This window comes from Zootermopsis nevadensis, unplaced genomic scaffold (genome assembly GCF_977971745.1).
Source record: "Zootermopsis nevadensis isolate Lab colony 2312 unplaced genomic scaffold, Znev_1.0 Znev_ptg000010l, whole genome shotgun sequence".
Lineage (NCBI taxonomy): Eukaryota > Metazoa > Arthropoda > Insecta > Blattodea > Termopsidae > Zootermopsis > Zootermopsis nevadensis.
Window position 1 is genome coordinate 19646087 of NW_028259142.1, and position 13540 is coordinate 19659626.

Consider the following 13540-nt stretch of genomic DNA (forward strand, 5'->3'; position numbering starts at 1 on the left):
ATAAGAGCATCGTCCTTCTGGATCAATATGTATAATAAGATACTTGGAGACATTTTGTATTATTTATCATGGCCATATATTCTTCATTTAAACTTACACATACAGTGTAAAGATATTAGCTGTTTATGCTACCTGTCACGTTACATTGTGCTACTAATCTAACGCAAGTGGCACATCTGACGTTTTACCAGTAATGGAAAAGTCTGTGTAAGAACACTATGTATATAGTTAAAATGTACAAATGAATCCTTTCTTCAAACAAAACATGGTCCTTTATTCAGCAGTTAAAAGAATTGATTGTATTTATGTAAGCGTTTTAGTTGAGGTTCCACAGACACATTTGAGGTACAGTGGCGACAGCTGGGAGAATATTATCAGTACATACAGTAATAAAATGCAGCATAACAGTGGGTTATGTTGCTTGTGTGTATAAAAGTATGCATGTTGACTGTTGGGTTGTGGCTTAATAACCTGTTGTTTGACTGTAGTTGCTTTGTATCATAATTTGTCTGCTATGATTTTTTGTGAGTCATCTTGATTAATGTGATGCAAAGTGCATGAATTTCATCTTGAATCTATATTTTAAGTTCTTTGTAAAATGCGTCATAAAATATGTAATTATAAGAGTTTAGCAACATGTATTGTGATAGGTTCATCTGTGTTCTTTACTTCATAAATATCAATGCCTGTTATCATAAAAGTAGATTTTTTGTTGCAAAAGTCATTGTCCTGCTTGCCCTTATGTTTTTAACCTCTGTTGGCTTGGGAGTAGATATTTTTCCATTTATCGTCTTGCATGTGCCGATGCGTCGTTGTTTACTTTCCCAAGTTCCGTTGCCTTGGAAGTTGATTCTCTCTTGCATAATGCAAATAGCAGTATCTTCCCAGCTGAATTTCATGTTTATGCAGTTTTGCCATTGCAGTATTTGGTTTCATGTGTCCATGGTTTCTAATTTATGTGCACATGAGTAAAAAAACTTTTTTTTTATACCATGTGATCTGTGTGTGCTGGGGGTTCGGCTGTAATGGCTTCTGAAACCAGTTTTCTAACTTCTGCAGTAACCATTAAAGTTCATAATAGTTCTGAATGGTTCTGACAGTGATATGTTAACATTTACTATTACCATGCAATTGATAGAGTCCAGTAACAGTAATTGCTGCGGTGCATCTGTTAAACATTTTCATATTTTATATGTGATATTAGGGTTATGAATATTTTGTGCATATTGGGGGAACAGGCAACACATTTTGGCTTTGATGAGTGTTGTCAACCTCAGTTTCCCATAATTCCTTTTGTCTTGCCTACCACAGATTTGCTGACTGGTATTTTTTAGGAAATATTTTCTTTCATTCAAGTGGAAAATTTAATTTTAACATTGTTAATTACTTAAGATTGCATGGTTACTGTTTTAAGCCATGTGTTGGGTATAGAAGAGCACCCCAAGATCTAAATATGTGCTTGAAAGAAACATGGAATATAAATAATACTATTCTGCTCTTCTCTGTCTAATGTCTGTGTGACTTTTATACTGTATTCGACATATTTCACAGAATGACACAATGTTAAATCATTTAATTACAGCGTATATTTTGACCCAGTTCCTCCATTTTGACAGGGTATTTGCTGTCATTGCATGACTGAAAACAGAAATATACCAGTTCAAGAAAATTTGGTAAAAAATTAGTATTTCCTCAGTTAAACTTTGTAGAGAAAAGCAGACATGGTGTGACCTTTTGGACCCATTAAGCTCACAATTATGGGTGAAATTACCTCACAACACCTTTATCACAAATTGTGCAGCTCGCATAGTTTATAATTAAACAAAATTATCCTTGTGATTAATTAAATGTGATGCTATGAAGATATATGGGGAGTGGATGTGTAACTTCATGCATTCTTAACACTGGCACTAGATGAAGGTGACTGGTCAGATTCACGCTTTGGCTGCTTTATGCCAGGGGAAGAGGCCCTTGGTGCCCAACATATAGTGGGTTAGGTGGGCCCCAGAACCAGTCTCGACATTACGAAGAGAGAGATCTCTGCTCCTGCTGGGAATCAAACCCCAGTCTATTTCATAGCCAATCAACTACATTGAATTTAACTTTTATATGCATGTTTGTTGGAAAAACTCTGAGGATTTAAACTTGAGGTATTGAAGGCATAGTGTCATGTTAAATTATTTAACTATATGAATGAGTATTTATTCTTTTATTAATGATTATAAACCACCTGGCGCGGCTTGTAGCCTGAGAATCTTTCATCAGTTATAAACCATATTATCAAAGAATAACATTAAAAAAATTCTGTTTCTCCACATTTGTGTATGACTTAAAGAAGCCACAGTACTTACGTAGATGAGTTTTGCTGGATTGGAAAAAGTGTTTTTTGGATAAACTTTGAACCTTAATCAAAATGGTTCCATCCTGCTAATTTGAAGTTGATCAAGTTCTTCCGTGCTTTTGCATTGATTTTCTTTACACTTCATTCTGTTGTTTTATTCAAAAGGAATGTTTGGTATAATATAGGTAACTTTAAAAATAAAACGTATGTCGAGATACCTCATTGTTGATTTAACAAATAGAATTTTTGTTTTCTCTGAGAGGTATTCCTTATAACAGTAGTTTTTAAATTAATTTGGTATTTGGATAACATAAGAGAAACGTAACATATCCTGGGCTGTTTACCAAGAATTTGCCACCACATACATTTTCTGGAATTAAAAGATTGGAATGGTGCTCGAATTTATAACTTGTGTTGGGCAAGGCCGTGGTCTAGGCATCACGGAGTTTTCCTCCGGGGGCTTCCCCGGTTTCTCCGTGGCATCCCAACAATTACTCCTGTCACACACAGAAGAAGGCAATGGCAAACCACTTCTGATCATCTCTGCCAAGAATGTATATATGTATGAGCAGGTTCCTGACAACCTGAAGAGGTTGGAAGGATCCTGTTCATAATATATGGACCTGTCGTCAGACAGAACACTAAAAAAAAAATAAAAAAAAATAACTACATTAAGAAGGCACCAGATATGCGTTAGTTTTTAGATCGTAATGTTTTATATTATGCTTCATTGACTTCTTTTGCTGTACATAATTTTGTAATTATTGGACCATCAAACCACATACTGAGAATCACTACGCTTAGATGTTGAGCTTGCTGAACTGTTAATACTTTGTGTTTCATGTGCCTCATTCTTCAGAGCATGGATGTGCGATTAGCTTTATTCTTTACGCAGGTGCATTTTGCATGCTAATGCTGTGTGTGTTCACCTTACCGTGTGACTCCTTTCACATCCTTGGCAAAGCATTGTTTCTCCTCCAGGAAACATGGGTGGGATTGGCTGCAGGGGACATTGTGCATAATTGCAGGGCTCAAAAATGCATTTAAAAATTGAATATGCTGGTTGACTTAGATATCTCAGGCATTGTGGTGGCATAATAATCTGTGATAAAATTCATCGTCAGATTACGTATACATGCATAAAATACTGTTTAATGTACCTGAAGGTACTTCTAAATTTATTCAGCGTAATGGCAGAATTCCATTTGTATCAACTGTCTGGTTTGGTTATGTAGTGTGCACACATGAAATGTGACCTTCATTTGGAAAGTAGACAGCATTAAAATTATATTGGGACTTTCAGATGTAAATTGCTGTTTTGTTAAACACTTTCTCAGTGTGGAATATTATCTTGTATACTCACTTGTAATTCATACTCTTTTGGGCGTATTTAAGGACAATGACTGAATCAGTGTATCAGTTCATTCATAATATAATAGAGTTAAATGGATTTAGTATTTGAAGTTATTGTTAAAAGTTAATAGTCAGATTAGATTTGATGTGTAACTTTAGCTTTCGAGGGTCAGCTGTGTCAGACGATTATTATTCGGTGCCATGGAAAGCATTGCATTTGCCATGTTGTGGGTGAAAGTGTAGTGGTTGGGTGAGTTTCGGAGCTTTATATAGGGCAGGCAGTAGGTGAGCGGTTTGATTTTGTGGTGCTGCTTGGTGGAGCGGAAGAGTTGGCTTTTGTCCAGTGGGAGAAAGTTGAGGAAAGGAGATGATAATAGATTTTAAAGTTACCTCTTTCATTATCTTTGTATAACCTCTTTTCCTTAACCACCTTCAGTTCTTCCATTGAATAGCTGCTTACCCTTCCACTCCACCAGTCAGCGCCATCAAGCCCAGTTCATCACCTATTGCCTGCCCTATATAAGTCTTCCAAAATCCCCTATCCACTACACATTCACCCCAAAGATAATAATCAACATTTGACATGGCTGACCCCTGAAAGCTGAAGTTATATACTGAATTCCAACTGTGAACGTCTGAGGATGCGAGATTAAATTTGGATGCAGACTGGATAATGTGGACTATAATTTTGCATGAAGGCTAAATACATTTTGGTAAATATTTAGCTGATCAAAAATTGTTTAAAGGAAAAGTTTTACTTTCTAATCAGATGAATGTTTTGTTATCTATGCTGGGTAGTGAAAAGAAATTAGTATTTTTAAAAACAACATTCATATGAATGAAACACCAGATTTGAATGAAGCTCCAAACTGAATAAATCTTTTTGTACACAAATTTAGTTTGTTTCTGCACAACTTACGAGTTTCATTCAGATATGTGTAACAGTTCATTTTTGTTGCTTTGAAAAAAGTAACTTTTTTGTGACACCCAGTACACGTTTGCGAAGAGATAATACTCGTCAAACACTGAAGTGGACTTCATAGCTATGCATATAAAAAAATATGCTTATTTCTAACTTGCCATGCCCACGCCCATTACCAATTCAGTTATTGCTTTATTTTCAACCAGTACAATATTGTTACCAAAATTTAAGATCTTATTTTGTGTAAAAAATGAAATGTTTAAATGTGTTTTGAGTCTTGCATGAGGAGAGTTCTCCCTATGCAAGGAGAGTGTTCTCTCTGCACAGTGTGCAGCAACAAGAAAGGGGGTTGGGTTGGTTGTTGTTGCCAGGCTGAATATGGCTGCTACCCGACATACTACTCCTCCTCGCAGATGGCGGATCCCAGCCGAGAGGAGGAACAGGTGACTCTTCTAGGAGAGGAGGGGCTAAGAGCAGGTGGACAGGCCCTGAAACTGGGGTAAATTTGTAACCTTATTCTCCTTTTTCCTTCGTTGAAATTTGGGAATGAAAATCTTAGAAAGAACAGAAAAATTTCCCAGTTAATATCATGATGCTTCCATTTTCTCGATTGTTGATGGATCTCATGTTACTTTCATTTACTTTTTTCTTTTCTTACAATGTTCACACATGTTAAGAGGTATGGATTAAGGATTTGTTTGGACGTTCAGATAACAGATTTCTGCTCATTATATTCTGATCCGCCATTCACAGATATTCCTGTCAGCATCAGCATAATCCTAACAGCAGAAACTGCATAAAAATGTGCAAGCCTTTGAAGTCACACAGGCACATTCTCGAGTTCTTACCTTTCTTTTATGTTGGGTTTGGTTTTATTACAAATTTTATAAACTCCATTATTTATATATCTAGTTTTAAGAGATTATATTAACTTAATCACATGGATTTTATTGCTTAAAACAAAAGAAAATGTATATGGCATGAAGTTTTAAGCAGTATGTCTGTGAATTCCCTTGTCTGATATGCATGACATAAAATTACTAATTTTGTATCAGGTTTAGGAAGTGGAATGTCCTGTGTGGTAATGGTAACTTTCTAAGATTTTCAGACGTAACTCACGTCCCTTTGCATCCGTAAATGTAATTTAATCTAACCTCCCTCTGCTTAATACAGGCCAGAGACAGGATTGGTAAATGTTTTGTTGAAACCAATTAATTGGAGCTGTAAGCATTTGAAGACAGTAGCCAGTCGCAAAGTGTGATGTTAGAAATACACATTCACTCTTCAGAGGTGATGTGTAGATTCATTTCAATGTAATGCACATAATGTTTTTAAAGAATATAATTGTTTGAAATCTTGTGAAGTAGAATGTGAATTGGGTTGAGTTGCATTCTGTGTAATCAAGGAATTTATAGAATAGTAATTGTGTACTGCTTAGGGAATAGACTATACCACATATTTGTCTTATTAAACATACGTACATACGTGAAATGTAAGAATGTTTATAAAATTAGTAAAATATTTCAGCCACTAAGATTTCTGGCTGTGGTCTGGATGACGGGTTCGATTCCCAGCAGGAGCAGCGTTTCTTTTGCCACCACATCCAGACTAGATCTGAGTCCCACTCAGGCTGGGGCCACACGGCCGTACAAAGTACGTCCGTTGTAATGCACATTGTGACGTCCGTCATAGAATTACGAAGGGGCATATAGTGCTTTTCTGAGGCTTCTGTTAATCCTACCAGATGAAATTAGATCATGTCTCTCCTGATTACTTGATTCAGAACTGACAATGATTGTTCTTTTTGTCATGTATGTACATACTTTAAAACTGCTCGGCTGCAAATGTCATAGAGTTTACAGTTACATTTTCTGTCTTATTCCAGAATTACCAAACCTGTTTCTGTATGATGTCCTGCAGTATGATAAGACGCTAGTGTTTGCAGTTTATGTTGAAAAATACGGTTTTCAGTGTTTTATTATTTAATTGTACATTTGTCACATCTTGCATTCTACAGGTACAGTATATAATTATTAACACAATATTTACACTCTCACTCTCTCTCTCTAATAATGCTTTTACTGACACCGAGATGATCATTTTCCATTAAACGGGTGCACTCTATTATATTGAACTTCTTTAATCTTTTGTGTCGTCCTAATTTTCACACTATTTCACATTCACGTTATGAAAATTTTACATGAAACTTCTCATTAATCGGTTGTATTTATCAGGTTGTCCGGTGTTCTGAAATAATCTATCATAAGAAGGTGGCTTCCTTCTGAGTTGTAATGCCATGTAGTCTGATAGAAGTTTACCAACATTTCAGAGGTGCTTGGTTCTTGCTCCATCATCTGGGTGTTTGCCCTGCAGCAAGGACCTCTGAGACATTGGTGAACTATTAGACTATGTGGCACTACAACCCAGAAGACGGCCATCTTCATCACAGAGGTTCTTCCATCACTGCTGTGAGAACCTCAGGTCATACACAATTAATCACAAGTACAATTTTTTATGGTAAAAATGTAATGTTGTACCTGTGCTTTAGCACCGTTGCAAGGGGCGTGTGGGGACACTGGAAGTAAAACTTATTCTGAGCACTGGAAGAAAGTGAGTAGTGGACCGCTTCATGCCCTGGCTGCTTTACCGGAAGACGTTTTAGATCGGAGGGAGGGCGGGCCTCAGGTGGTTTGGATGTGGTTGAGAAGTTAGTTGTTAAGTTTGTCCATTTGCCAGTACCGTTACTGACTGAGGCATTGAAATTCATACAAAAACATTAATTTGTAAATAATATTGTAACCATTTTTGAAGATGATTAGTTAGTTCAGGTTACAGGAACTAAACGGTGAAATTGAATGGTAATTTCTATCATCATTCCCAGTTTATGATAAGATTTAAGGTCAAAGTTGTTTGTGTAACCTGTGAGATGCGTGTAAATTATTTTGTCATTTCACTGTAAAAGTGTTAATTGGCGTTAATGGCATAAGCAGTTTTTCACATGGGTTGTCCTGGTCCTCACATTACTAAAACACCTTACTTTAATTAAGAACGTGAAGCTAATTGTGATTCGAAAGTCAGATGTAGAACGTAGAGCTGTGAGGTATATATATATATATATATATCGTACAGTGACAAAATTAAGTTTAAAACAATAACCCACATGACTCTTCACACAGCATAAACTTAAGTTGATATACTAATGGCAGAATGTGATAAAATAATGTTCTTATTCAAATGCTGCAGGACATCAACTTTTAACTACTTCATTTCTTACAGTAATGTGTTATTAATGCTCAGTATGTAGTTTTCCGCCACGGTGGTCTAGCGGTCAGAACACTAGCCTTGTAAGCCTGGGGTCCCGGGTTCGATTCCCGGCGGTGCCCGAATTTATAACTTGTGTTGGGCAAGGCCGTGGTCTAGGCATCACGGAGATTTCCTCCGGGGGCTTCCCCGGTTTCTCCGTGGCATCCCAACAGTTACTCCACTCACACACAGAAGAAGGCAATGGCAAACCACTTCTGATCATCTCTGCCAAGAACGTATATGAACAGGTCCCAGTCCGAGAAAAGGATGGAAGATCCTGTTCATATGGACCTGTCGTCAGACAGAACACTACAAATAAAAAATAAACGTAGTTTTGTGCAGTGTATGTCAGCAATGAGAGTGTGATATAATTTTGTAACTAAAGCTTATCTTATATATTTTATGAGCAATAAAATCAGGCCCCACAAAGAAACTTTTATCACCTTTCAGTTGGCTGCATGGATGATTATTTGGTTAGATTTGTAAAATATTGAGTGTTACAGTGCTATCTGGGTGGAACAGTTTTTGTTTTCATGGAATCAGTGATCATCTCTTTCATTTGATTTCTTTCTATTCTCATTAGCACCTTCAGAAATGGTCTTTTACTTGCAAGGTTTTTTTTTTTTCAAATTTCACTTTCTACCTCTTTTTATGTTACTGTGTGTGAACAGCTTTTGTGGAAATTTCAGACATGCTTACAGACTGTTCATAGATCGGCTATAGAATTGCCAAGTGATGTGAATCGTGCTAACTCCATGCAGTAAAAAGTCCTTTAGAAGTTAATAGATGCTAATCTTAGTTGTGTTTTAATGTTTAGTTTAGTTTTTCTTAATTTTACAATCATTTGGGCCCCCACGTGAAACCAGAATGTGCAATCTGACCTTTAAAGATGACTGTCTTCTGGGTTGTTGTGCTGTGCAATCTGGCAGAAGTTAACCGATGCTTTCATTGGTGCTCGCTGTCTCCGTCGTCAGGCCATCCCGATGACAGAGGCAGCAAGCACCTCTGTGCTCTGAGACCTGAAATCACATCAATCTGACCTTCATTTGACATATTCACTGTCACTGCCACGGAGGATCCCAGTGTGGCTTTACCGTTGATAGATTGTACCAAAGACCAACATTGGTCTGTGCTCTGAGGGTGTGAACGGTAATGAAATTTATGGAATTTTGACATTTTAGTGTGGCAGTGACAGTATGAACCACAGGAAAGTTAATGAATGGTTGGAAAGGTTCAGAGGAGGGCAGATGAGTATTGTTGATGTCAGTGTTCTAGATGGCTGTAACGTGTTGAGGTTTAGAGGCAGTGATGAGTGTACCTGGGTAACTGAAGAATCAGCGTTGATGCGTCTGAAGTGAGCTTAAGTTATGGAAAGAAGTGGTACAAGTATGGCTGAAAACCCACCTAAATGATTGCATTTAATTTTCAGTGTAACCTACATATTTTAGAAGTGGAGGCACTAATATGGGTAATGTGGTGACAGCTGTTGGGGTTTGTATGAAATGCACTTTAAGCAACTTAGTTTTGTAAGCAGTGGCCTTTATGTCCTTTGCATGAAAATGAATGCTGCTTTGAATTTTGATGACGAGGTATGTTTTCGTGGCTCTTGTTAGTGTTATAGGCTTTATTTCACCTGAAATACGCAACAGATCCCCGAGTCACATCTTATAGTAAAATGCCTTCTTTGGACTAACATTTTTATCAAGTTTTTGGGTCTGCAGAAGTTTACTGATACTGTTAGTAACACCAAAAAACAGAACAGTACATTTTAGTTCTCTATATCAGTGGTATTCAACCTGGGGTACGTGGAAATTTAAAAAAAAAAAATTATGATAAACACTGAATAATCAGTAATGTAATTTGTTTAATTTATTTTAGATGTAGATTATATACTATGTATAACTTGAATTATACACCAACAACTTTGGGGGTATAAAGTCGAAGGGAAATTATATCTGGGGGTACGTGAAATTTAAAAAAATATATATTATTTTATGATAAACACTGAATAATCAGTAATGTAATTTATTTAATTTATTTTAGATATAGATTATATACTATGTATAACTTGAATTATACACCAACAAATTTAGGGGTACAAAGTTGAAGAGAAATTATATCTGGGGGTACGCGAAAACATCTTAGGGGGTACGTGAAATTTAAAAAATATATATATTATTTCATGATAAACACTGAATAATCAGTAGTGTAATTTATTTAATTTATTTTAGATGTAGATTATATACTATGTATAACTTGAATTATACACCAACAACTTTGGGGGTACAAAGTTGAATAGAAATTATATCTGGGGGTATGCGAACAAAAAAGGTTGAATACCACTGCTCTATATGGTGGAACTGGATATTATATAATGTTTTATTTCTTGTTTATTGTAACCACGAAGATATTTTAATTTCTTCATCTATCTTAATAGGCACATTCTATGTGAAAATGTGCAAAGCTCATGTAGATTGAGTATTAGTAAAGAGCAGATTTAAGGAATTTTACTGTTTTACATTTTTTAAATTCCTGTCATCCAATTTACCTTGGCTGTCGTCTGGTTGGTAGGCGACTGTAACCAGGTATGTAGTGTAAAGGTGATCTATGCCCACATGTTGGCAAACATTTATTGCATTAAGTGATCACTGTGTAGCACCACAGTGATAAATAGTAGAATATTGGTAAGTGGACAAAGCACTTTTATTGACATTTTTTTGGAGAGTTGTCTTAATGAATTTGCTCTGTTATTATGTCAGTTGTTTATTTAAAAGAACCTGAGGAAAGGAAAAATATTTTTGCTAGTATAAGAATACAATGTGTATGTATCTGTCCTGACCTATTAACAACATTGTTACTTTTGTACTCGACCGCATGAGCTTTTTTTCTCCATGAATCAAAACCGTTGCTTTGATTCAGCTATTGGTGAAGGGAATAGGTAGTACGTGATGTAACTACAAACTAAATGTGACCTATAACACGTAATAATATACTAAAAATATTTTCTTCTTGTAAGGTTTGGGCCCATTAGACCTCTCTGAAGGTTACGCAGAATTTTGAAGTTTCTGTATCCATAGGAATAATTATTTTTTCTCGTTATTTGTTACAAGCTAATGGCTACCGCAACTGTGTCTCTGGGCCTGAACTAGTCGATTTCAGAGTTCCACTCTCCTATAGCTCTTGATGATATTTCGTTTTCCTCGCAAGGTAGCAAGTTTTTGCCATATCTGGTACTCACACATTGTTTATCCTGTGGGTCATCACATTTCTGGGTGTACCAGTAGGAGTCATAGGTAAGAGTTAGGAGCACAGTGAAAACCAGTCTCCTCCCCCAACCAAAATTAATTCCTCATTCACCCCATAATTCTTATACAGTGTGTTTGAAAAGTCACTGTGCAGTTGCAGTTGTGTAGTAATGTATGACTGTTTAATTAAGCTTGTCAATGCATGCAGAGAAGCACGAGGTTGTTATTTCCACCACTACTTAATGACACTTCATGAAATCTGTATGTACTGTGTTATGTGGTTAACTGCACAATGACTTTTTGAACGCCCTGTATAACCAGTTTTGTTGTTGCTAGTAAATAATATATTTCTTATTCTTCTATGGCTCTCCGGTCCGTATTCGGTCCATGGCCTCCTCAATTCTCCTCTTCCATTCAGTCCTCTGTTAGGTCCGTCTGTCCGAGGCTTCGAAACATTTTCCTTTTTACGGTGCAAGGTTGTTAGCCTTGCGACCAACCCCCAACCTGGAGGACCAGGGTACCTGTCTTAGTCTGACCTCTCCCCCCTCGACCAATCTGGCTAGGGAGGCCCTACCAGTAGCTCTTTGGGTCACTGAGGTACTCGAGCTGCACGACCATGACAAGGTGCAGGTACCATTAAGTGGGGAAATAATATATATCAGTGCACATAAATCATAACGCTCTTAGGGAAATGTGTATAAGTGTATAATTTTTTTAACTCATATAATATTCATGAAGTGTGTGACGTAGGCTTTTTTAAAAGGGTTTCTGGAGGAAATTCTCGTGTCAGAAATGTAACATGCAAAAGCAGCTTGTAATTTGTGTGTCAGTGAATGGTCTGATGACCAGACGACATCGTACAGTTGGGAACTTTGACAAAGTATTGCATATTGAAATAACATTGTGTATTTGTTCATGTTACCTTCTACCATATAATTTCGTTATTAACCACAATAACTGTTCAGAATAGCGTGCCCTTTTCTAGTTGTGTATACTTTAACTGTACTGGGACAGGGTTTGGTCTTGATGTAGCAAACCTCGAGAGTTTATGAATTATGAGAACGTGGGAGCCAGGAGATGGAAACAGTATGTTTACATATTTCTCATACTGTAATTTTGTAACTCTGTTTCTTGACAGTGGATCACATTGCCATCTTTAGGTATTGTGATGTTGCGTGAGTCGTACTGGAATATGAACTTCAGAGCACAATATTAACAGATGTTCCACCTACAAACGAAGTATTTTCAATGTTTAAACTGTTGTTGAGTTTTGTCCTGAGCTATATAACGATCTCTTAGATTGTTGGTGTTAAGTTTGTGTGTTCTGTTGTGTGAGTTGTTTAACTCTGTTTATAGAATTATGTGATTCAGTACTTACATTGCTGCTTAATAGCTTCTTTTCATTCACAGTGTTAACGTAGATTGTAAGTGTTTTTACTTATCTGTAAATGTGCACTGTGTTTGTACTCATGTTCCATCTTCGATTCCATTTTATGCACGGATGGAAATGTAGAATTAGGAAAGAACCTATTCATATTCTCCTTTGTATTTCATATTACATGTAGTTATTTTACTAATGGTTCATTAGTAAATGATTTTGAGTCATGATAACCTTTATTAAGTTGTCTTTGATACGTAGGTCTTTGTCGACATATCGCTGAGTTCTAGTGGCCCACAGTTCTTATGAATACAGGTAGTCCTCGATTTACGCCGGGGATGCGGTCCTGGACGAACCGGTGTAAACGGAATCGGCTTAAATTGAAACTTTTATAATATAAATCAATGTGAAGTCAATGACATGCGTTCCCAGCACCCAAACATTGACTAATATAATGACATTACATTTAAAGCTCTGAAATAACGTAAATAAAATAAAAGGAATTTAAAAAATATATTAAATTAGTCCTTTGAAAGTTTAAAGCTTATATCGATTCATCGATCTCATTGGAGCAAATTCGCGTTAACGAAACATACGTAATTGAAGAGATGACTGTATTTATAATTTTTATTCAAAATCAGCGATGTAAGAATTACGATTTAGTATAAGAATCAGTACGAGATACATTGTAAAACGTTATGAATAATAGTAAAATATATTTTTTTTACCCTTTTTGACTTGCTGGTTTCAAAATCGGCGTTATTCTGAATCGGCGCAAATCGAGGGCTACCTGTATATTTCCCTTTGGTCTGCATGGTAATTGTATATATGACTGTCTTTTCTTATAGCCTTTGAATTTTTGTTAGTTATTTTTATTCATTCTTCAATTTAGAAGTTATTAAATGACAGTTTTGCAGTTGGGGGGAAAATTTCTTTTCCATTCTCTATTTTGTTACGCATGTTCATTAAGATTTCAGTTTCCTCCTCAAAAAATTTAA

The 13540-nt window shown here is 36.3% G+C and overlaps 1 protein-coding gene across 3 annotated transcripts in view; it reads left to right on the top strand.

Moving 5' to 3' along the window:
• Vha100-1 (V-type ATPase subunit a family protein Vha100-1) overlaps nucleotides 1–13540 on the top strand; it is a 44896-nt gene that overhangs the window by 11086 nt on the left and 20270 nt on the right. The window contains exon 4 of one of the 3 annotated variants that reach the window (XM_022065697.2): nucleotides 4988–5115. The exons of 1 other annotated variant lie outside the window; for it this stretch is intronic. In XM_022065697.2, the coding sequence (XP_021921389.1) occupies nucleotides 4988–5115 (128 nt within the window). The remainder of the gene's footprint in view (nucleotides 1–4987; nucleotides 5116–13540) is intronic. One more of the 3 variants, XM_022065699.2, reaches the window with a different exon arrangement.